Here is a 21,557-nt window from a genome sequence, read left to right as displayed (position 1 = left end):
TTTTTTATTACATTTTTTGCTATTTATTCCTCCTCATCTCTCACTCGGAAAAAATAACGCCAGGCTATTTTGGTAAATTGTCTCGCAGAGTTTGTCCGGGTCTTCATTTTTTACAGCCGATAGGACGTCTAAAACTTGCCTTAAAGAAAACACACCCTTATTTGATATTTTAAAATGGTACTTGTGCGTTTGATTACCTTATGTTGATTGGTTCATTTCTACTCTTGACCGTGTGATTTGGCAACCATTTTTCCTTCTTAGTGCTAGGCAGCGATTGATTTTCTTTGGTAATGAATCTGGATCCTGCATGACTGGGTCTAATTTCGCACCAGGGACAATCGGTTTCTATTAAAATTTTGTCAGAAGGCAGATTTTTCACACACTCTAAATTCTCTTGTGTTTTCAATGAACTAAAAATCGGTTGAAACTTTGAAGTTTAAAATATAAAAATGGGCCATGTCAGATATATACAGGGTATTGGGAAGCAAATGGGCCATGCCTTAAACTTCCTTGGATGAAAATGAAAATTCAGATCAAGTTACCTTAGTACAGTTTTGCGTTATTAAAGTTATGTGCCCTCATAGAAATATTATTTTTTTCCTTTTCAGGGAACCTGTCAATCTTTTCGCTATTCAATTAAATTTAATATAGGAAAGTTATTGGGATTTCCCGAGATCGCCAGAGGCTTATTTCTTACCTAAAAGATAGATGTCGCTAAGAAGCAGTTTTATTTTTTACTATATTTCCTTGCTATACATTTTGGAAACTTCATATTTTCCGTAAACGAGGTATATTTATATACGTAATTTTTTAAGGAATGAAAAATACTTCCAAACATCCCATATATTACAAGATGTGTTAGTTGCAAGTTTTTGAGATAAATTTTGGAAACAGGTAATTAAATTAATTGTTATTTAAAATTTGAGGTGATCAAAAAATTATCAGTGTACAATTAGTGTAGTATGTATGATTTTATAAAACGACAAAAATAAATGAAAAATACCATCCATTCAATCCAATGTAATATCCTAGGTCAATAAAACGCCTAGCTTCATCAATAGTTCCATCAAAACTATGTACCACACCTTTCAAGCCACTGAATTTAACTAATATATTATACAAATCGTCGGCAGCATTTCTGCAATGCAGAAAAAGGGGAAATTGAAGTGTTTTGCTCAGTTCCAATTGGTACTCAAAATATCTGAAAAAAAAATGAGATAAATACGCAGGTAATTAAAAGTACTAAAATGATAAAATTCTATTGGTATATACTTTTTCTGAATATTCTTGGGACAAAACTGTGTCCTGTCATAATCTAAACCACATTCACCAATAGCTACTATTTTATCTTTTCCTCCGAGCACAACGTTTATTAACTTCTCTAAATAGTTGTTTGGGTCTTGCCCACTTTGTTCGAATTCATTGCACCTTGTCGGATGGCATCCTACAGTTGCGTAAAGTCTATCTAAAATATATTTGTATCGTATTTAAATTTACACGAAAGTATATTTTAAAATGTTCTACATCGATCACTTTGTATATGTCAATTACCATCTGTTTTAGCCAACTCCAAGGCTTTCTCAGACTCCTCCAAACTTCCACCGGTAATGATAATTTTGTTTAAACCTGCTTCCCAACTTCTCCCTAAAACCTGCTGCAGATCTGGCTCGTGTTTTTTGCTTCCATTGTACATCCCTGCGTACATACCATCAGTGAGGTTAGCACCAATATCTACAAAAAAAAATTTAAATCGGCGTTATTTGATATTTACAATTTACGAAACTGAAGATTTAGTAATATTTACAAAATTAACAAAGATAGGGAATCACATAATTTACCGATATATTTGCGGACTCGTGCTTTCGACATTTCGTTTTTTAACCTTATTTGTATTTTTTTCAGTCTTAATTATCAGTAAAAATATGAAAAATTACACATAAATGGTTCGTAAAAGAAGTTTTGTATTATTGTCACTCCTATTCTTCGTGTTATTTATATTAACAACAAATTATTTATTGATAATCTTGCCTTCGGGAAGTGAGGTTAGAAAACCGTTAACTGTAGAAGAAAAAATTAATTATGAATTAAGTAAGTTACCAGCAGAATATGCTATTAAACCGCTAATTGAAGATACAACTGTGGACGTATTTTTGGAAAATTTTAAAAACATAGTGAAAATTGAACAATTAGATCTGAACCATTTGTGGACAGAATCTAATTCATGGGTGTTCAAAAGCCAACTCATAAATTTGACCAGTCCCAGTCTGGGGAAATTATTCGTTGCTTTGAAAAAAGCCAAAATCATCAGCGCTGATGTAGACACTAGGGGCACACAGTTGAAATTACTACTTACGTTAGAGGTACCATAATATTATGAACATTGTATTCAATAGGTATTTATTTGAGTTTGTTTTTTTTTAGGGAAACCAGCTTGTAGTTTTCAAACCGCAATGGTACGAAAAAGAAAGAATAATAGAAGGGCCTGTATATGCAGGTAAAGATCGTTACAGTTCTGAAATAGTGGGTTTCTATCTCTCGGTTATTTTTAAAAAGCCTCTAACACCGATGAGTGTAGCACGGCAACTTCATTTAAAACGGGAAATTATACCAGTTGCCACACAGAGGCTCTCAGATACGATTTTTGCAAAGGACAATAGGACCTGTTTTTATGGGAAGTGTTATTTTTGTAAAAAGGAAGACGCTGTTTGTTCCGATGAAAATTCGATTTTAAATGGTGCTGTGATATTTAACTTTAAAGCTCCTTTAAATAATTACAGATCTCCATGGCAGCGTACATATAAGAAAGGTAAAAAAGCCATGTGGCAAGAATACGGAGAAAATTATTGCAAGTATGTTTTGCATTATAAAATACCACATTGTGAAATTATTTATATTTAATTATAGGACTATTAAAGAAAAATTATCCAAGAAAAGGATATATGACCTAATCGATACCGCGATTTTTGATTTTTTAATACAGAATGGCGACAGGCACCACTATGAAACTATTGATGACGCAGTAATTTGGCTAGACAATGGTAAAGGACTTGGAAATCCAAATGTGCATCATATTGATATATTGGCTCCATTATACCAGTGCTGCATGTAAGTTAAAAATTGCACATTGTTCACGTAAATAATTTTCATTAATTCCTTAGGCTGCGTAGAGAAACTTGGAAAATATTGTTGGGACTAACTGGTGGAATATTGCGTGAAAAATTGGAATCCATGCCGGATATACATAATTTAATAACAGAAGATCACTTAATTGCAATCGAAAAACGACTTTTAATCGTTTTCTCAACAATTGAATATTGTAAACATCAGAAACAAATAGAGCATTATTTGTTGTACTTTTTTTTTATTAATTAGTATATTTAAATATATAAATTCCCTCCATAGCTCTTTAAGAACAGAGATCCACAATTGAGAGTTTATTACGATCTTCAACAATAAAGAAAAAATAAACAAGTTTAAGATGAAGTTAAGTACCTATATAGTGAAATTTCTTTAAAACCTGACAGGTCAACTTTTTTATTTGATGTGATAGACTAGTACCACAGCAGTACATTAGAATCATTCCAACCGTCTAACGCAATCCCATTTGGATAGTCGGTTAACCGGTTTCGGATAATTCGGTTATTCGATTCTTCAAATATCCGAAAACCGGTTATTCGGATCTTCAAATATCCGATTATTGAAATAACCGATTATTCTATAATCTACTTCCTTTTTTTTTTTTTTTTTTAGCCATCGATTCGTCCGATTATAATTGACCTTAGACAATTTCTCCGGGTCTGTCTTTGTAAAGCACCGATTTTCAGGTCGCTAGACATGACAATCCCCTCCTCAGGCAAGCCGTTGACTACGTACCCGACGTGACCGACAAACACAAAAGACCTAGACACCGCCGCCATTATTCTATGGCTAGAAATTGGCCTCAATGATTTGGGAGTAGTCTGAGTCAGGGCGTTTTTAATGTCAGTCTCAAGGGAGAGGATTGCCGCCTCCAGATCATGGGTGGTTTCGATGACTGGGAGCGGAGTAAAGGTAGTATACCAGAGCCCTTTTCTTTTATTCATAATTTCCGAATCATAACCCGTGAAGATCCGATGGAAACCAATCAGGTTGCTAGATTTCAGATCGTAACACGTTATGATTCTGAATTCATGATTAAAAGAAAAGAGCTCGGGATATTCTCTGGCAACTCTGTTCGCTGCCTCTGAACCATACATCTCAAGGTGCGATTTTTCTTTTATTTATTTCTCAATGTAGGTAACCTTACTTTTCCAATAAGAAAATTTACATTTTTTAAAAAATATATAAAAAAACATGCTTTATAAAAAAGTTATTCTTCACAGGAACAGGACACTATTGTACAAGAAAGATAGATGCCAGGTAACTATCATGAAGCTCACAAGTGTATATCTATATTTGTAATTATTTATTGGTATATGAAAATTTTGTTATTTAGTCATATTTGTGCACAATATTCTCTAAAAAGTACTAAATGCAATATATATTTTTAATTCTCTGTTTTATGTTTCAGGTTACAAGTTTTATTACAAAAATATATGAATTAAACAAATTATATTATGGTCATATATCTCATACGAGGATACCAATTGGTATAAAAAATGATATATTACAAAATTTTCCTCGACCAAATAGAGCAAATTCAGATCTTGCCACTTTATTAAGCAATAGCAGTATTTTACAGAAATCCAGTGTATTAAATTTGAATGTCGACATCCGATTTATTCATAGCTTTGGATCATCGTCGATATTAAGGAGTGATGGTGGTTTTAGTCAGTTTTGTTGGAAAAGTACCGATGCTAATATATCTTTAGATTCTGATGCAATATTACGAAGTTCTTCACCGGTCGCAACTACTACAGAGAGGGTATGTTTAATGTTTTCTATAAAAAAGTTAATTGCATACCAAAGTGGTAAATATACAGAAGAATTTGTAATATATCTTAATTTAGGGAATAAAAATTTTCTATATACAGCATAAATAAATGTATTTATTATAAAGATAAAAAAAAACATACCACAGAAATGAGACAACCCCGAAATCCAAAGCCAAAGGCTATGCGGAAGAGGGCTACACTTGAAAAAACGCGGACAGACACCCATTATCCATCGACATTGCCAGTGCCGACACCAGGAATCGAACCTGGACCAGAATAGGAAGCCTGGCCGAGAAATGCTTGCCACCGTACTCTCGACCGACTACGCTACCGTGGCGAAATATTAAGCTAATTCAAATAAATTTTAAAAAGTTCTCCAATTTTTTAAAACCTTAATTTTGTTACATTGCATTTTATATTTTTTGTACATTTTAGATCATTTTTATGCAGACAATGACAAACAAGACATATACTGACATTGTTTCTTTACCCTAAATCGTTATTTGCAATATATCTAAAAATTGATAATTATTTTCTGAGACGCCCCAGAATATAGATTACTGATCACTCAAAATCAACGAATGTGAATATCCACATATCACATATATTGACCTGAAGAATTACAGTTTTCTGCTGTAAACTTAAAAAAAAACAGTGTCACATAGGGCAACTATATCAGCGTAACAATTAATTTCAACAAAAAAGTTTTTGTGTATACTTAAAAAATGTTAAAAAATTATTATCAAATATACCGGGTGACTCAAAGTGAACCTACTTCGATTTAAATTTTGGAAATAGGCACAATAGGGTTTTTTGTGATCTTTTCAAATATAATACTGGAAGTTGAAATCAACTTTGTTATTTTAAATGGAACATTGTATATTTTTACATTTTTGAATTCTACGCTTCATTTCAAGGTGATTTTCATCAAGTTTCTCTATTCCGTTTTCGAGATATTTAGCATTTTAGGAAATTAATTAAATTTCTTTGCTATCTTCTAAAATCTAAACTTTTTGTTATGCATAGGCTGTAAGTTTGGGTAGGTTTCTTTAAATCGTCTACACGTTCTGTTATTGTTCCTGTCACATTGCCCATAAATAACAAATAAATTCATAATAACTTCATGTGTGTAATTATTTCTATCCATGTTGATTTAAACTGGTACAACAACAATTTCTTGATGACAAATAGTGGTTGAAAGCCATATGTTTTGAAGTCACGCTAAAATTTTTACAGCCACCCTCGCAGTTAAGTACGAATAATAATATTAATCTATTTCAGTAGAGTACCTACCTAAATAACTGCAAGTAACATAAAAACTAGAAGAGATAAGTATAGGGAACCATAGTATGGATGGAAAGAGAATAAAATGGCACATCCAAATTTGAAAAAATGATGTTCCATTACAAAAAATCTAGTTTAGATGATTTCCAGTGGACCAAACTCGGTACTGAATTATCACCACCCTGTATAAGATTCGGTAACTCTGAAGATATGGTTATGCAGCTTAGGTATTTAGCTCCTGCTCTTGCAAATATTCTTGCTTTATCTGTCTAACTGTAGGTTTTAAAGTAGATTCTGGTTTTAATTTTTTTTCCCAAAAACGTTAAAAATCTCGAAAACTGATAATTTTAGATATAGGCAAACTTGACGAAAGTCACCTTAAAACGAAGTGTAGAATCCAAAAATGTAAAAATATACAGTGTTCCATTTAAGATAACTGTTACAGGAACAAAATTATTAGATTTGAAAAAAGCGCACCCAAAAACCCAAGTGTGTCAGTTTTCAAAATTTAAATCAAAGTAAGTTCTGAAATAATCTAATAGGCCACTAACTTTGAGCCACCCGGTATAATTATATTTAATATCTATGTACTTTACAAATATCAGCTACTATGTAACAGCAACACTCTTTGAAAAGAAATACATATTTTGCTATGCAAGTGATTAAAAAGTAATTTGTTGGGCAACAGTGCCTTTCTAAATTTAATTGAACACAGAATTATATATTAGTACAAAATAATAGCATTTCCTTATCTTTTAAATTAACTTCTTGTTACTTGAAATAACAACTTTATTTCTTTTTTTATGAATGACGAAGAATACTATTCATATATCAAGCATAACTGTCAATACTGTCAAAGTACAATTGTTCTCTCCTTTTTAGATCAGGCCAACACTGACCAGGACGCAGAGACTTAAATTTAAATAAGTACCCAACAGAGTTGTTAGCAAACTGTTACATAGTGTATTTCTGAAAATAATACTTATGACGGTAATGAAGTAGACAGACAATTAAAATACGTAAATTCCCCTAGAACAAACCAATGTTGATTTGACAAGACCTCGATACTTTATTTTTTAATATGATATCGCTTGAAATCTATATCATTTTCAGGCAAAAGAAATATTCTACAATGATACTGAAAATGCCAAGCAGATTTCAAAACAATTCCCGGCCCCAAAAAATGTGTTACACAACATGTTTGATGAAATATCAAGACAGAATAACAATAAATCCCTTAAGTTGACTCCATACTATAAATTGGTCAAAGATGGTAAACAGTCCATTTGGATTTGCACATATCACATATACTGGCCGGAAGAAGTAAAATTTTTGGCAAAGGACACCAGAAAAAGCGTAGCTTCCCATAAGGCAGCTGTTGCGGCTCTGACTTGGCTAAAAAGCAATAATAAAATCACTAAAGAGGGTTTACCGGTGATTTATGGAAAGGAAGAAGTGAAAACCATAACCAAGAAAACCGTGCCTGTTTTATTAATGGACAAATCGACAGTAAATAAAATGCAGAACATCATCCAACTGTATTGTGCCCAGATCGCGCCTCATATTACCCAGAACGAATTAGAAAATGCTCGGGACACGGACGAGTCTGAAGATGCATCGGAGACATTCCAAGAAACTGGAGATGTAACTTTAAGAAATACAAGGCGGCAGAGATACCTTGGGGTGAATAAATACTTAGCAAAGGAGAAAGTTAACTTGCCTATAGCGGCCTACAAGTAAGTCTGTCATAATTGAAATGAAAACAGTTTAACAGGATAACAAATTTCCATGATATCCTCGATAATATCTAGTCAAAACGCTGTCCGTATTTTAATGTGTTGATTTACAAAGGAACCTCGATGTTTTTAGGTGTGACTTTATGAATTTATTGAAAGAAAACCAAATAATAATAGTGAAAGGCGAACCAGGCTGTGGAAAAAGTACTAGAGTTCCGCAGTACGTCCTAGAGATGTGGGCAAAGGAAGATGGTCTTTTGGGAGAGCCGGGCCGTATAGCAGTCACGCAGCCAAGAAGGATTGCTGCCATATCTTTGGCCGAACGAGTTGCAGTGGAAAGAGATGAATCTGTAAGTGAAAATTTGGCACGTCAAGATGTAACAAATATGTTTTTACAAAGAACGGATGCATTGTGCTCGTGTTATAATTACACTTGCATTACGACAATTATTTTTTAGGTTGGCGATATCGTAGGCTATCAAGTTCGATTGAAATCCAATTTTAACCCATCGACGGGCAGGGTGCTTTATTGTACTACCGGTATACTCCTAAGACACTTCCAGTCGGATCCCAGCCTCTCTAATTTTTCCCACATCATCCTCGACGAGGCACACGAACGCGACGTTAATACAGATCTGCTGATGAACTTGTTGAGGAGTGCCTGTAAGATGAATCCAATGTTAAAACTTGTAATTATGAGTGCCACGATCGATACTTCTATGTTTAGCCAATATTTCGACGGAGCCCCCATCATGGAAATCCCAGGATTTACGTATCCGGTCGTGCAGGTAAATTATGTGTGTTTACTTTAAAGAGAAATGCCGTTTGTGATTGAAAATTTCATATGAAAAAATGCAGTCATAGGTGGCTCATGTCATTTGTTTAAAATAAAACGTTGACAAATGACACATATTAGTTTTCCAATAATTACAGTTTTATCAGCTTGCATCTTTCAATTCAACTATACTATACTCCGCGGTCGAAATTATAGAGAGTGACTCAGGCATAATATAAAAACACTATTACCATAACGCGTATAAAATATAAAATGATTTTTATAACGGTTCAATATTATTTATCTTTGTGCCGCTCGCTACGCACATCGATAGAATCTATAATCGTCTATAGATTGAGTTACACTGAACGTCGATTTATATTTTATCTCTGTCTTTTGCACTTGGTAGGGAATAGGAAAATGCTTTTTTAGTGGGTGTAAACGGACTTGATTTACCCGTCCTGAGAAACGTCACAGCATAAGCGTAGACGAGGGGTCTAATTTCGTGGCTATAATAAATTTATAAGTTAGAAAAACACAACTGGGACGTTTTAAAATGCTGTAATAATTAAAATGGATCAAAGTGCCGCTTATAGCAAAGCGTATAGTTTATTGTTTGTTAGTTAGTATGTGGTGTGAATAGTCATTATAACAATATTTTAAAAGAATATTTTGTGTCGATGCGATTTAGATAAAATAATAGATTTTCGTGTTACATCATACATTGCATATTGAAGTCGACATATCTCGAAAACAAGTAAATATGAGGAAAAACTTTATATTACAAAAATTACTCAACTATATTTCCACCTTCCAGGGAACAAAAAATTTTTTAGTATCGCCATGCCATCTATACAGAAAGTTTAGAACTAACAATTCTAACTACAATTTGAAGCTATTCGAGGGACCTAACAACCTCACTTTCCAGAATTAAAATAAATTTCTTCATTTCGGAGATATTGGCAGCGGGAGTGTTAAAAGGCACTTCCTGTATATACAGGGTGTTTCAATTAAAACTTCCCACCTGGAAAACCTCGGAATCAAAAAAAGAGAAAAACCTGAGACACATCGATTTTCTTTTCAAGGGGGACAAGCTACCCCGTAGGCAGTATATGCAGGGTGATTCACTTTTTATGAGTAGGACTTCTCCCATCGATAGATCTCGTCAAAATAATGTTATTTTGAAGCATACACTCTTTCTTCCAAAGGCTTCCTTTTAGAGATATAAGATCTTGACAAAACATTTTCTTTTTTTGGTATTTATTTATTTTTTCTTAAACTACGGAGGCCATTTGTTTTATATTTAGCATGAAGTGTACGAATGAAATGCTCTTATCGATTTTACAAATTATTGTGAAAATAGATCAATCATCATTTACATACTTCAATCATTACCCTGTTTACCTAATTGTAATGAATCCATAAGAAACCAAGTATTTAATTTAAAAATAGACCTAAACCGCAATCTGAACAAAATATATTCATTTTGAATAATGTTCGGTGGCGTAAAAATTATATTAAAAATAGGGGCAATCGGAGCCCCTTACGGATGCCTATGATTGATCTATTTTCACAATAATTTATAAAATCGATAGAGTTTCTCATTAGCACATTCATACTAAATATAAAACAAATGGCTTTCATAGTTTAAGAAAAGTTAAATAAAATTCTATATATTCTTAATAACTCTCATATTTTTACTTTATCTTTAAAGGTATTAAGCTAATTCAAATAAATTTAAAAAATCTAGACATGCAAAAGATATCTAACTCCAAAGACAAAAGTCCTATCTGTTGAATTTTACAAACATTATCTACTTAACAGCTATTAATTACACAGCCCCACAAAATAAAAAAAAGTATCGGATCTGGTATTCAGACCCATGTATTTCCATGTATTTTTTTCCGCTGAATCCGAATCTGCCTTGTGATTTGGCTCAACGGGTCTGAGTTTTCGGGAAAATTCAAAAAACAGGTCAAAATTCACAAACAACGTAATTTATGATCGACGTAAGTTATAAAAAATAAAATTTTACTTTTTGTACTGAGAGATGAGATAACAGCCTAGAAGATTGAGAACGCAATAAAACTTGTAGAATACTCTACTTTCTAAACAAAAGAGAACAATATCTACAAATCGTTCTTATTTTTGTTGCTATAACGTGTTCTTTTTTTTTCAAAGGATCTATGCAACGAGTTACGCTTTCGTTTAGTCCCTCTATTTTTCGTTTCTCTTTTTAACAACCAACAAAAATCGGCCATCATGTTTTCATCCCATCTTCCTTGATATCGCTGTTCTATAACCTTCATATCCTGATGAAATCGTTCGCCTTGTTCTTCGCTATAATCTCCAAGATTTTTCGATACAATTTCTTCGTATTTAGGACTCTTGTTTCCTAAAAAACTTTTCGCCCTATATATATATAGGGCGAAAATTTCCTAATACTTCTGAGGCGAAATTGAAAGAAGGTGTATTCGATGGACCTCAGATTCGGACATTGTTCAAGGATGCAACATTCATCACTAGTTTCAAAGCTGTAGCGACAAATTTTTTAGAAAACAAGAAGAGTCCTAAATATGAAGAAATTGTATCAAAAATGATAAAAGACTTCCAAGATCTGGGGTGTTTGATGAACTACAAGTTGCACTTCTTTCATTCACATCTGGATTGGTTTCCTGAAAATCTTGGATCTCGGCGAAGAATATGGCGAACGATTTCATCACGATATGAGGGTTATAGAACAGCGATATCAAGGAAGATGGGATGAAAACATGATGGCCGATTTTTGTTGGTTGTTAAAAAGATAAACGAAAAATAGAGGGACTAAACGAAAGCGTAAACCTTTGCATAGATTCTTTGAAGAAAAGAGAACACGTTATAGCAACAAAAATAAGAATGATTTGTAGATATTGTATTCTTTTGTTTAGAAAGTAGAGTATTCTACAAGTTTTTATTGCACTCTCAATCTTTTAGGCTGTTATCTCATCTCTCAGTACAAAAAGTAGATGGATAGATGGGTGGATGGGTGGGTTTTATAGGTGGTACGGGTGGATGAATAAATATGCATATTCATGCATGAACGACTGGATAGAAAGATGAGACATATAATTTTTAATTTATATTTTAAATAATTATTAATTCTGGTATAATTCAGTATTAGTTGGGACATGTAAGCCTTCCCTGCAATATCAACGGTTGGGAATCTGATGTGGGAAGTTAGATATCTTTTGACTTTGAGAGAGTTAAGCTATCAAATCAACACTCTTTTATCTGCCTCCTCGGGAAATATTAGAAACCGAAAAAAGTGTCGAAATTGATCCACCCTATATAGCAGGGGTCGGCAAGTAATTTTAGATGGGGTCCGGATACTTTTAAAAATTTTTAACGAGGTCCAGAAAAAAAATTCATATTTCTTACAAATGTTCATTTGAACTCAAATTTAATATGCTTACTAACCATTAAGAACTCAAAACACTCACACAATTGTAAAATACTAGAAAAAATGATAAGGTTGGCACTCAAACGTAAAAAAAAACATTTTTTAAATAATTTATTTGAGTAATTTATACTTTCAAAAAATGTTTGACGGTCCAGTATTTTACCTTCCGCGGTCTGGACCTGGACCGCGGTCCGCCAGTTGCCGACCCTTGCTATATAGGGATGCTCACATATTGGTGCTCTTTATTTTCTTTGAAATTTTAATTTTTGGTGCAAAATGCATTTCAGTCCAGGGCTTGTGGAGAACATACTTAAAATTTTCGGTAACATTATTCGTTACCCAAATTGGGGAACACCCTGTGCAATATTTTGGTTTATCTACTGGTCCGGTGAACAAATAATGTTAAGTGCAACATTCTATTTTTTATGTATTTGAGTCGGAAGAAAATTTACTCCAATTTTGGTCTTCAACATTCCCTCCAAGAATAGAAGAATAACAAAGATAAGCGTGGTAGAACGTTATGCGAATACCTTTCAATATTATTTTTCAGCATTTTTTGGATACATGCAAAAAAATAGATGTCAGCAAAACTATCGCTATGTGCGAAAGTGATGTGCCATCCGTCATTCACGAAGACGTTGCACGGATCATCCAATTCATCCACAAACATAAAAAGGAGGGTGCCGTCCTCTGTTTCTTACCTGGTTGGGAGGATATAAGCAAGATTCAGAAGTTAATTCCTCTCGGTGGCGATCTCACAGTGTATTGCTTGCATTCCAGGTAAATTATGATAATTTGAAACGATAAAATAATAAAAAATAATTATTATTGCACATGTATGTGTCTTTTATTGTTCTAATACCGTTACTCTAATGGTAGATTACAGGATTCCGAGCAGTGGAAGATCTTCTCGAGACCTCCGCCAGGGATCAGAAAGATAATATTGGCGACAAATATAGCAGAAACTTCTGTGACCATAGACGATGTCGTTTACGTTATTGACACGGGAATTCATAAAGAGCAACGATTTGATGTCGACAAAGGTGAGATAACTCGTAGGTATTTAGACGGTCTCGTTGCTATTTAAATATTTAAAATTGTTACCTTTAGAACGTAATGTGTGTTTAATTTGATTTAGGTGTTAACTGTATCGACAACCATTGGATTTCCAAAGCCAGCGCCGACCAGAGAAAGGGCCGAGCTGGCCGTGTCCAACCCGGTGAATGTTTCCATCTCTACACTCGTGAGAAATATGAATCTTTTCCGGATTACTCTCTCCCGGAAATCCAACGTACGTCTCTGACGAAAATCGTACTGGACTCGAAAGTCTTCAGTAACAACATGGACGCCCTGGAGTTTATGACCAAGCTCCCAACACCGCCCGAAGAGAATGCCACCTTGAGGGCCGTGGATGACCTGAAGGATTTGGAGATGTTGGATAAAGAGGAGAAACTGACATCGCTGGGCACGGTATGTGCCGACTTTCAGTTGGAGCCGAAACTGTCCAAAGCTCTGATCAGCGCCGTTATCTTCAAATGCGTTACTCCTGTAGTGGACATAGTCACTTTGTTCTCGGCCGATACTGAATTTTTCACATCGGGGTTGTTGCGTAAGGACGAAATAAAAAGGACAAAGAGTTTGTTTTGCAAAGACAGCGACCACCTGGCCATGATGAGGTTGTTCGAGAAATGGCTGGAGTATTCTCACGAAGGGGACTCCTGGGATCTTAAAAGGTTATGCGATGAGACCAACTTGGTGAATCACAAGATGCAGATGATCGAAAGTAAGTATTTAACTTTTTGCGTGCGTTATGGGTGGTGGATGCCGAGAGGTGTATACAGGGTGTTTCAGGATTAAGTCGACAAACTTTAAGGATATATAAACCGATCAAAATAACTCATTTAGAGGGAAAAAAAAGAAAATTGTTACCTGGACTTTTATAAGTATAAGTTATAAGTGGAAATGGTAAAATGGCTTATGATAAATCTAAAAAAAATAAATGCGTGAGCAGGGGCGGCGGAGGGTTGATTTGGGGGGTTGAAAAGTTATGAAAAATTGTATCATTGGGATCTCTGGCGAAAGTTGACATCAAACAAAAAAGTATCCAATACAAAAGTTGTAGATCATGCAAAAATCTACAACTTTTGGACAGGTAACTTTCATTTTTAGCATAACCTCAAAATTTCCGAGAAAAATGTGAAAAACAGGTTTTTTCTGATTTTTCGTTTTTTATTTCTCATTTCCGCAAAAATAATTTAATTTTGACGAAACTTGGTGAAAGTATACCTTTCTCTGTCTTAAATAATTTCAATTTTTTTTAGATAAAAAAATCAAGAAGTTTCTGAGATATTAATTTTTTTTGGCCTGAGACACTTTTTTTTTCAAAGAAAAATTCTAAAAAAATCATCGTACAGAATTCTGCCGGTAATTATTTTTTTCGTTTTGGCATATACTTTTTGATGAAATAAAAAATTTGTAATCACAGCTTAAAAACATGCTCAAAAAATGCAAAAAAGTAAAAAATTTCTTTCAACAATGAATTTTTCTGTAATTGTTGATAATTTGTTTAAATTAAAAACCATTCAAAAACTAATTACACCATTCAATTCTACGGAAAAAAATAAAAAAAAACTGTCTGATTGTTTGACCCTAAACTATTTTTATACAGTATTGCTATAAACATAAGTCGAATAGCGAATAAATAAAATAAATAATTTTTTTTTTTTTCGTAGGATCGATTAGTGTACTTATTTTTTTTAAAGTTTGATGAATTTATAGATATACAGTGTGTCCAAGATAAGGATGGGATAGGATTAGGATTTAGGAAACGGTTAAAGATACGGGGTGGCTCAGATTAGAAAAAAATTGTTTTTTTATACCTCACAATATCCTGTTTAGAAAGTTTTAAAATTCCGGGTAGTTCCGGAGATATCCGGAAAAACACAAAATTTTGCTAAATTGTTTAATTTTTTCTGGTTTTATTTGAAAACGAATTTTAAAATAAAAATTACATATTTACAATCCCACTTTTTTCGCTCTATACAAAGGCGTCAACATATTTGCAATCCGACGTTTCGTCTTCGAGGGGCCATCATCTGGTTAATTTTTTTAAATAAGTCGCTGCTATTTTTATGACAAAATCTGTCATAAAAATAGTCATTTTTAATTTTGAATATTACTATTGTAATCGCTTAAAAAGTTTTTAAGTCTGAAACGCTTTCAAAATATCTATTGGATGAAGTCATAACAGTATAAAAGTCAATACCGCACAAAATATCCAACAATTTTTTACTACTGTTAGCAATACTAACTGGAAATAATAAAATATTTCATAAATTCGTATTATTTTTTTATTACGTACAACTTTTTAAAATATGGATTAAAAAAATTGTTGGATATTTTGTGCTGTATTGACTTATTCTATATCTCTCTCTACTCCAATAGATACAGGTATTTTGAAAGCGTTCAGCCGTACTCAGGAAAAATGTTTAATGATAGCTTAAAACCTTTTTAATTACAATAGTAATATCATCTAAACAGAATTAAAAATGACTAGATTTTGTCATAAAAATAGCAGTGATATATTTAAAAAAATTAATCTGATGATGGCCCGTCGAAGACGTAACGTGGGATTGCAAAAATGTTGACGCCATTGGATAGAGCGAAAAAAGTGGCAATGTAAATATGCAATGTATTTAAAATTCGTTTTCAAATAAAGCCAGAAAAAAAATTAAACGATTTTGCAAAATTTCGGGTTTTCGGATTTCGCGTCAACAGTAGACTGCAGTTAATACTTTATATTGCTGAAATCTCAAATCATCCTGAGATAATTTATTATTTGTGCATTTGTAATTAATTCGACTTGGATGTTTATAGCAATACTGTACAAAAATAAAGTTTTGGGTCAAACAATGAGACACAGTTTTTTTTAATTTTTTTCCGTAGAATTGAATGATGTAATTATGTTTTGAATGTTTTTTAATTTAAACAAATTATCAACAATAACTGAAAAATTCATTGTTGCAAGTTATTTTTTATATTTTTGCATTTTTGAGCATGTTTTTGAAATGTTATTACAGATTTTTTTATTCCACCAAAAAGTATATGTCGAAACGAAAATAATGATTACCGGCAGAACTCTGTACGATGATTTTTTAAAGTAGAATTTTTCTTTGAAAAAAGTGTTTCAGGCCGAAAAAAATGAATATCTTCTTGATTTTTTTATCTAAAAAAAATTTAAGTTATTTAAGATAGAAAAAGGTATACTTTAACCAAGTTTCGTCAAAATTAAATTATTTTTGCGGAAATGAGAAATAAAAAACAAAAAATCAGAAAAAAACCTGTTTTTCGCATTTTTCTCGGAAATTTTGAGGTTATGTTAAAAAGTTACCTCCCCAAAAGTTGTAGATTTTTGCATGATCTACAACTTTTGTATTCGATACTTTTTTGTTTGACGTCAACTTTCGCCAGAAATCCCAAAGATACAATTTTTCATAACTTTTCAACACCCCAAATCAACGCTCCGCCGCCCCTGCTCACGCATTTATTTTTTTTAGATTTATCATAAGCCCTTTTACCATTTTCACTTATAAAAGTCCAGGTAACAATTTTTTTTTTCTCCAAGTGTAATTTGGTTGGACTAATATTCCTCATAAAAAAATAAGAAAAATATCAAGTATAAATTTTTTTCCAGACGCTTCTTTTTCGAAATATAGGGCGCTAAAAATTTTTAAAAAAATTCAAATTTTTGAAATAACTTCTAAATGAAGAAGACTATTTAAGCCAAATTTGGCATGACACATCTTCTTATAAGATACCATTTTTCCATAAAAGTAGAAGTCCCGCAAGAAACCAGTGGCGCAGTTATGGGGACTCAGACTCATTAAATTATAAAAAAAATTAATACGGCCCTACTGAAAATAAAAATGATGCTGTTTTTAGATAGAACAGTTTGTTACTGACAAAAAGTGTACATTCACTTTTTTTTCCTAACTCTTATAGTTTCACGGCAAAATAGATTTTTCGGAAGGGTGCTACTGGATTCTGTCGATAAACTTTAAATAAACCAAGCAGAATGATGATCAGTTTACGCAAAAAGTATTGTGAACAGATGAGGCAACATTTATTCGAAGGGGAATTTTAAACCAAAGGAACAACCATATTTGGTCCTACGAGAATCCACGGGCGGTAAGGGAAAATAGTTTTCAGCATGAATTCCAATATAACGTATGGTTGGGTTGGACAATACTATTGTTGGTCCTTACTTCCTTCCGCATCGGTTAGATGCTGACATGTTTACTGAGTTCCTTGAAAATGGTTTTCAAGATCTGTTAGAAGATGTTCCGCTTAATATTCGAATGAACAGTTGGTTTCAACTAGATGGTTGTCCTGCCCATTTTGGTAGAGGTCCTAGGGAGTGGTTAAACACTAATTATTCCAGGAGATGGATTGGTCGTGGAGGACCTGCAGCGTGGCCCGCACATTCACCGGACTTGACACCGATGGATTATTTCGTTTGGGGTGCTGTTAAACAAAAAGTCTACGAGGTGCCAGTTGATACCCTAGAAGATCTAAAACAGCGAATAGTCCAAGCGTGTCGAGAATTAACTCCAATTCAGTGTTGATCGGCCACTACCTCCATAATTAGAAGATGTCGTGCTTGTCTACAGTCCGGAGGCGCCCATTTTGAACAAAATATTTTTTAAATCATTTCATTTTTGATCCACTTTTCGCTTTGTCTAGGTATAATATTAATCGGTAATTTTTTGGTTGTTTCAATTTACAAATAAATTTTCATGTATTGTTTGCCATCTTATTTTATTTAAAAGTACACAACACAAGTATGTGAAGTGACTACAAACCGCCTGAAAAAATTTAGGAGTATTGCAAGGGTCGTTACGTTGTCGCATTACGACATTGTCACATTAGATGTTAGATACTTAAATATTTCTATTGTTTTCATAATTTTTTTTTCTAAAAAAAAAAACACCATATATCTCAAAAACGAAGCATCTCGTAAATAATTTTAATACTATTGGATAAAAGTATATGAGACGTCTTCCTAAAGTTTATCGACAAAATCCAGAAGAACCCTTCCGAAAAATCAATTTTGCCATGAAACTATAAGAGTTAGGAAAAAAAGTGAATGTACACTTTTTGTCAAGGGCCGTATTAATTTTTTTTATAATGTAATGAGTCTGAGTCCCCATAACTCCGCCACTGGTTGCTTGCAGACTTCTACTTCTATGGAAAAATGGTATCTTATAAGAAGATGCGTCATGCCAAATTTGGCTTAAATAGCCTTCTTCATTTAGAAGTTATTTAAAAAATTTGAATTTTTTAAAAAAAATTTAGCGCCCTATATTTCGAAAATGAAGCGTCTGGAAAAAAAATTATACTTGATTCTTTTTTATTTTTTTTATGAGGAATATCTCCTTAAAGTTTGTCGACTTAATCCTGAAACACCCTGTATAGCGTGTCCACGGATTGAGCGCACAATTTGAATTTTTTTCTTTAGAATTAAGGAAAATTCATTACGACTACCTCTACAATGGTCTGTACAAGGTGTTGCCAATTTCGGACGATTTTTCTGATAACGACGAGATGGTGAAGGCCGTTTTGTATTCTGGCATCGGCACAGTCCTACATCATCGCACCTGGGACGTTGTTAAGAACAAATTGAAAAACAACGTTAATTGTTTATTAACAAGGTATTATATTCCATGTCCCGTCATGAGAAGATGTTAGAGTTAGAATTTCTAAATATTGCAAACTCATACTACAGTTAGATTGTTTTAGGAATAATCACAGGGCGACGATTACAACCGAGAGCGTAAATTTTAAAAGAAGGAAATTTCCCACAAACTTTTTACTTTACATTAACGAAACCAGGTCGAACATCAGAAGGACCACTTTAATAAGAGAATGTAGTTTAATGCCAAATATTTCGGTATTACTTTTTTCTAATAAGGATTTGGATATCGAAGATGTGAGTTGTAATCCATTACACGACCACTTGAATTAAATTTTTTTTTTTCTAATCACAACAGTTATTTGTGTATTTTACTTTGCAACCGGTAATGGATCTGTTAATTTCTTTTAGGTCAATAAAGAGGACTTCTCCATAGACATCCCTTCTCAGGATCAGGTCAAAGTGTCTATTGAAAACACGAACATAGCATTTCTCTGTGATAGAGCGTAAGTGTATTTAAATTTTGATTAATTCAGTTTAAATTATTTCATTCCAGTCAAGCTCAAGATTTGGTGGATTGTAAGAATTGCATAATGACGGCATACCGCTACTACATCGAACAGCTTACCAACAGCGGAAATGAGAACCGTGACGTTAATAAGTCGTGGAGCGATATTTTGATGTTAATCGACGACATCTTAAGTGCTAACAGAGTTAAGAATTAGTATTTATTTTTGTAGTAGGTATTTTCGAATCGTTGTTAATTTAAAAAAAATATATATATTTTCGTTGAGAGTAAACATCTTTTATCAACATTTTACTGTCTTGTCTTTAATTTTTCAATGTGTTTATTATTCCTTTTTCCAATTTTAGCTTCTTCTGAAGGGACTGTTGCTTGTTGCTTGTAAGTTACGAAATGTGAGGTAAGAAAGATAGGTAATAAATACGTTATCAATTTGAGTGTATTGAAGATGTACAATTTTAGTACTTGCAAATGCAAAGTTGTAGGAAATAACTTGGCAAGACAAATTTACAAATAATTATTTCCGGTGTTGCCAGATTTCTGCAGTAGCTACTAAAACAATTATGTTAAAAAAATAACATAATTTGACAAACCTTCAGATTCTAAATAGAAACTGTTGTGTCACATTTCTTTATTGGAGTAGCCATTTTAAAACAATCGGCAAAAACAACGAAAATAATCTGTAGGTCCAGTTCTTCCGAAGTCAGTTGAATATGCAAAAAAACGTCTGGTAATAAAATTAATGAGTTTCATAGGCGTCCCTAAAAAAATTTTCTGCTAAAGGTAAAAAATTATAATAATTTGTATATAATGTGTAGAAATTTTCTATTATATGTTCATTTGGTCAACAACGTATTTTAATTATTTATGTCCTCAATCAATTTATATTGGTGGTAAATTTCGTTTTGTTCCGTTTCAAAAGGTCTCCAAAATGCCATGTTGTAATAATATTATTTCTCCCTTTCGCAATTGTAATATGAATGATTGATAGAAGGTGCCTATAATAAATTAAAATTGCCTGATTTACACCAAATTGCGCACTGCAGCACCGCACTGCTGGGTAATTTATGAACCATTTGTCGCCTGCTGTGATTTATTGCCCAGTAGCCCAATGCAACTGTCTTTGTTTTCCTTCGCCCGCGCTCGCATTCTTTAACTGGTCGTATACATTTCTACCACCTGCACGTGTAGTTCGACCAGACCTGTATATTGGTATGGCTAAATAAATATGGAAACAAGTTTTTCAAATATTTCAGTGCCGAGTTGCTGCTTAGCAACCGATCCTGGTACATACCTTGAAATTATTGGTTCTTCAATTGACTTCGGAAAAACTATAACAGATATAGTAGGTCTTAGAAATTAAACAAAAATTATGTTGTTCCATCATTATTTTACACTGTCATTGTGTTATTTCACAGCTGTTGTAATTGAATGTGTATAAAAAATATAACGTTTTAATTCAGTTACTAAAATTTTTAATGGGGGTACGCGAAGGGGTTACTTAGAATAGGTAGGTACAGGGTGATTCACTATATTTTGACCCCCCCCCCTTTAACTTTTTTGTTTTAAGAGTTATAGAAGAATGTGAAATATAAAAGTTGCACAATTTTTTATGAAATTTTCAAAGATGATAATAGAAAAACAAGTGAAAGCCAATCAAAAAATGGCCGGGGATGTTAATTTTGTTTATTTAAATGGAACACCTTGTATATTTTTACATATTTGGATAGAGCCTGTCTAGCATAGTCATATAGGGTTTGTTGGGTCCATCTCTAATAATAAGCGAGAAAATAAGATATCTTGTAATTGTTAGACCTCTTTCAGGCATTTTTGCCAATTACGTAAGGATTTAGATTTAGTTGCAATATATTATTTTGACGTATCGGACATTGGATACGGTCCAAAATGCGTATAGGTATTTGAACTAAATCTTATAACTAATTAGATCGTGAGGGGCTTATTTACTCACGGACAATGTTTATATGGTAGGCCGTGACAATGACAGGTAATGTTATGACAACATTGTTATTGTTTGACAGTTTGTATTACTATTTAATTAAAATATTATAGGAATTAAAATAGAGTTAAGTTATTCTCCATTCCATCCTCTAGTTTAGTTCCTAATAATATTTCAATTTTCACTTCTGTGCAACCCATTTTAATTAAATAATAATACAAACTGTCGATCAATAACAA

General features: G+C 33.1%; 3 protein-coding genes across 4 annotated transcripts; 2 read left to right on the top strand and 1 right to left on the bottom strand.

Annotated features, from left to right (window-relative positions):
• Position 1: 1 nt before the first annotated feature.
• On the bottom strand, positions 2 to 1,929 carry LOC108916059 (putative deoxyribonuclease TATDN1). 2 transcript variants are annotated; one of them, XM_018722251.1, is made up of 6 exons: positions 1,839 to 1,929; positions 1,552 to 1,731; positions 1,273 to 1,465; positions 1,004 to 1,201; positions 198 to 410; positions 2 to 139 (listed from the first exon to the last, which is right to left on the bottom strand). In XM_018722251.1, exons 1-6 carry the CDS (start codon positions 1,867 to 1,869, stop codon positions 34 to 36), a joined length of 921 nt encoding a protein of 306 aa, XP_018577767.1. In that variant the 5' UTR covers positions 1,870 to 1,929; the 3' UTR covers positions 2 to 33. The 2 variants fall into 2 exon arrangements, with proteins under 2 accessions (XP_018577767.1, XP_018577768.1); XM_018722252.1 differs by having other exon boundaries at positions 1,784 to 1,839.
• On the top strand, positions 1,917 to 3,372 carry LOC108916057 (glycosaminoglycan xylosylkinase homolog). The gene is made up of 4 exons (XM_018722248.1): positions 1,917 to 2,360; positions 2,422 to 2,849; positions 2,905 to 3,105; positions 3,159 to 3,372. Exons 1-4 carry the CDS (start codon positions 1,941 to 1,943, stop codon positions 3,370 to 3,372), a joined length of 1,263 nt encoding a protein of 420 aa, XP_018577764.1. The 5' UTR covers positions 1,917 to 1,940.
• An 878-nt stretch (positions 3,373 to 4,250) lies between these two features.
• On the top strand, positions 4,251 to 19,647 carry LOC108916063 (putative ATP-dependent RNA helicase DHX30). Its single transcript, XM_018722259.1, has 12 exons — positions 4,251 to 4,398; positions 4,550 to 4,903; positions 7,311 to 7,933; positions 8,067 to 8,283; positions 8,392 to 8,721; positions 12,698 to 12,927; positions 13,027 to 13,190; positions 13,286 to 13,930; positions 18,665 to 18,857; positions 18,946 to 19,135; positions 19,250 to 19,344; positions 19,395 to 19,647. The coding sequence occupies exons 1-12, from the start codon at positions 4,333 to 4,335 to the stop codon at positions 19,561 to 19,563; spliced, it is 3,276 nt and encodes a 1,091-aa protein (XP_018577775.1). The 5' UTR covers positions 4,251 to 4,332; the 3' UTR covers positions 19,564 to 19,647.
• Positions 19,648 to 21,557: the final 1,910 nt, after the last annotated feature.

Source organism: Anoplophora glabripennis, unplaced genomic scaffold (genome assembly GCF_000390285.2).
Source record: "Anoplophora glabripennis isolate ALB-LARVAE unplaced genomic scaffold, Agla_2.0 scaffold1134, whole genome shotgun sequence".
Taxonomy (NCBI): Eukaryota; Metazoa; Arthropoda; class Insecta; order Coleoptera; family Cerambycidae; genus Anoplophora; species Anoplophora glabripennis.
Note: the sequence above shows the minus strand (reverse complement) of the source record. Positions and strands in the feature narration are given on the sequence as shown.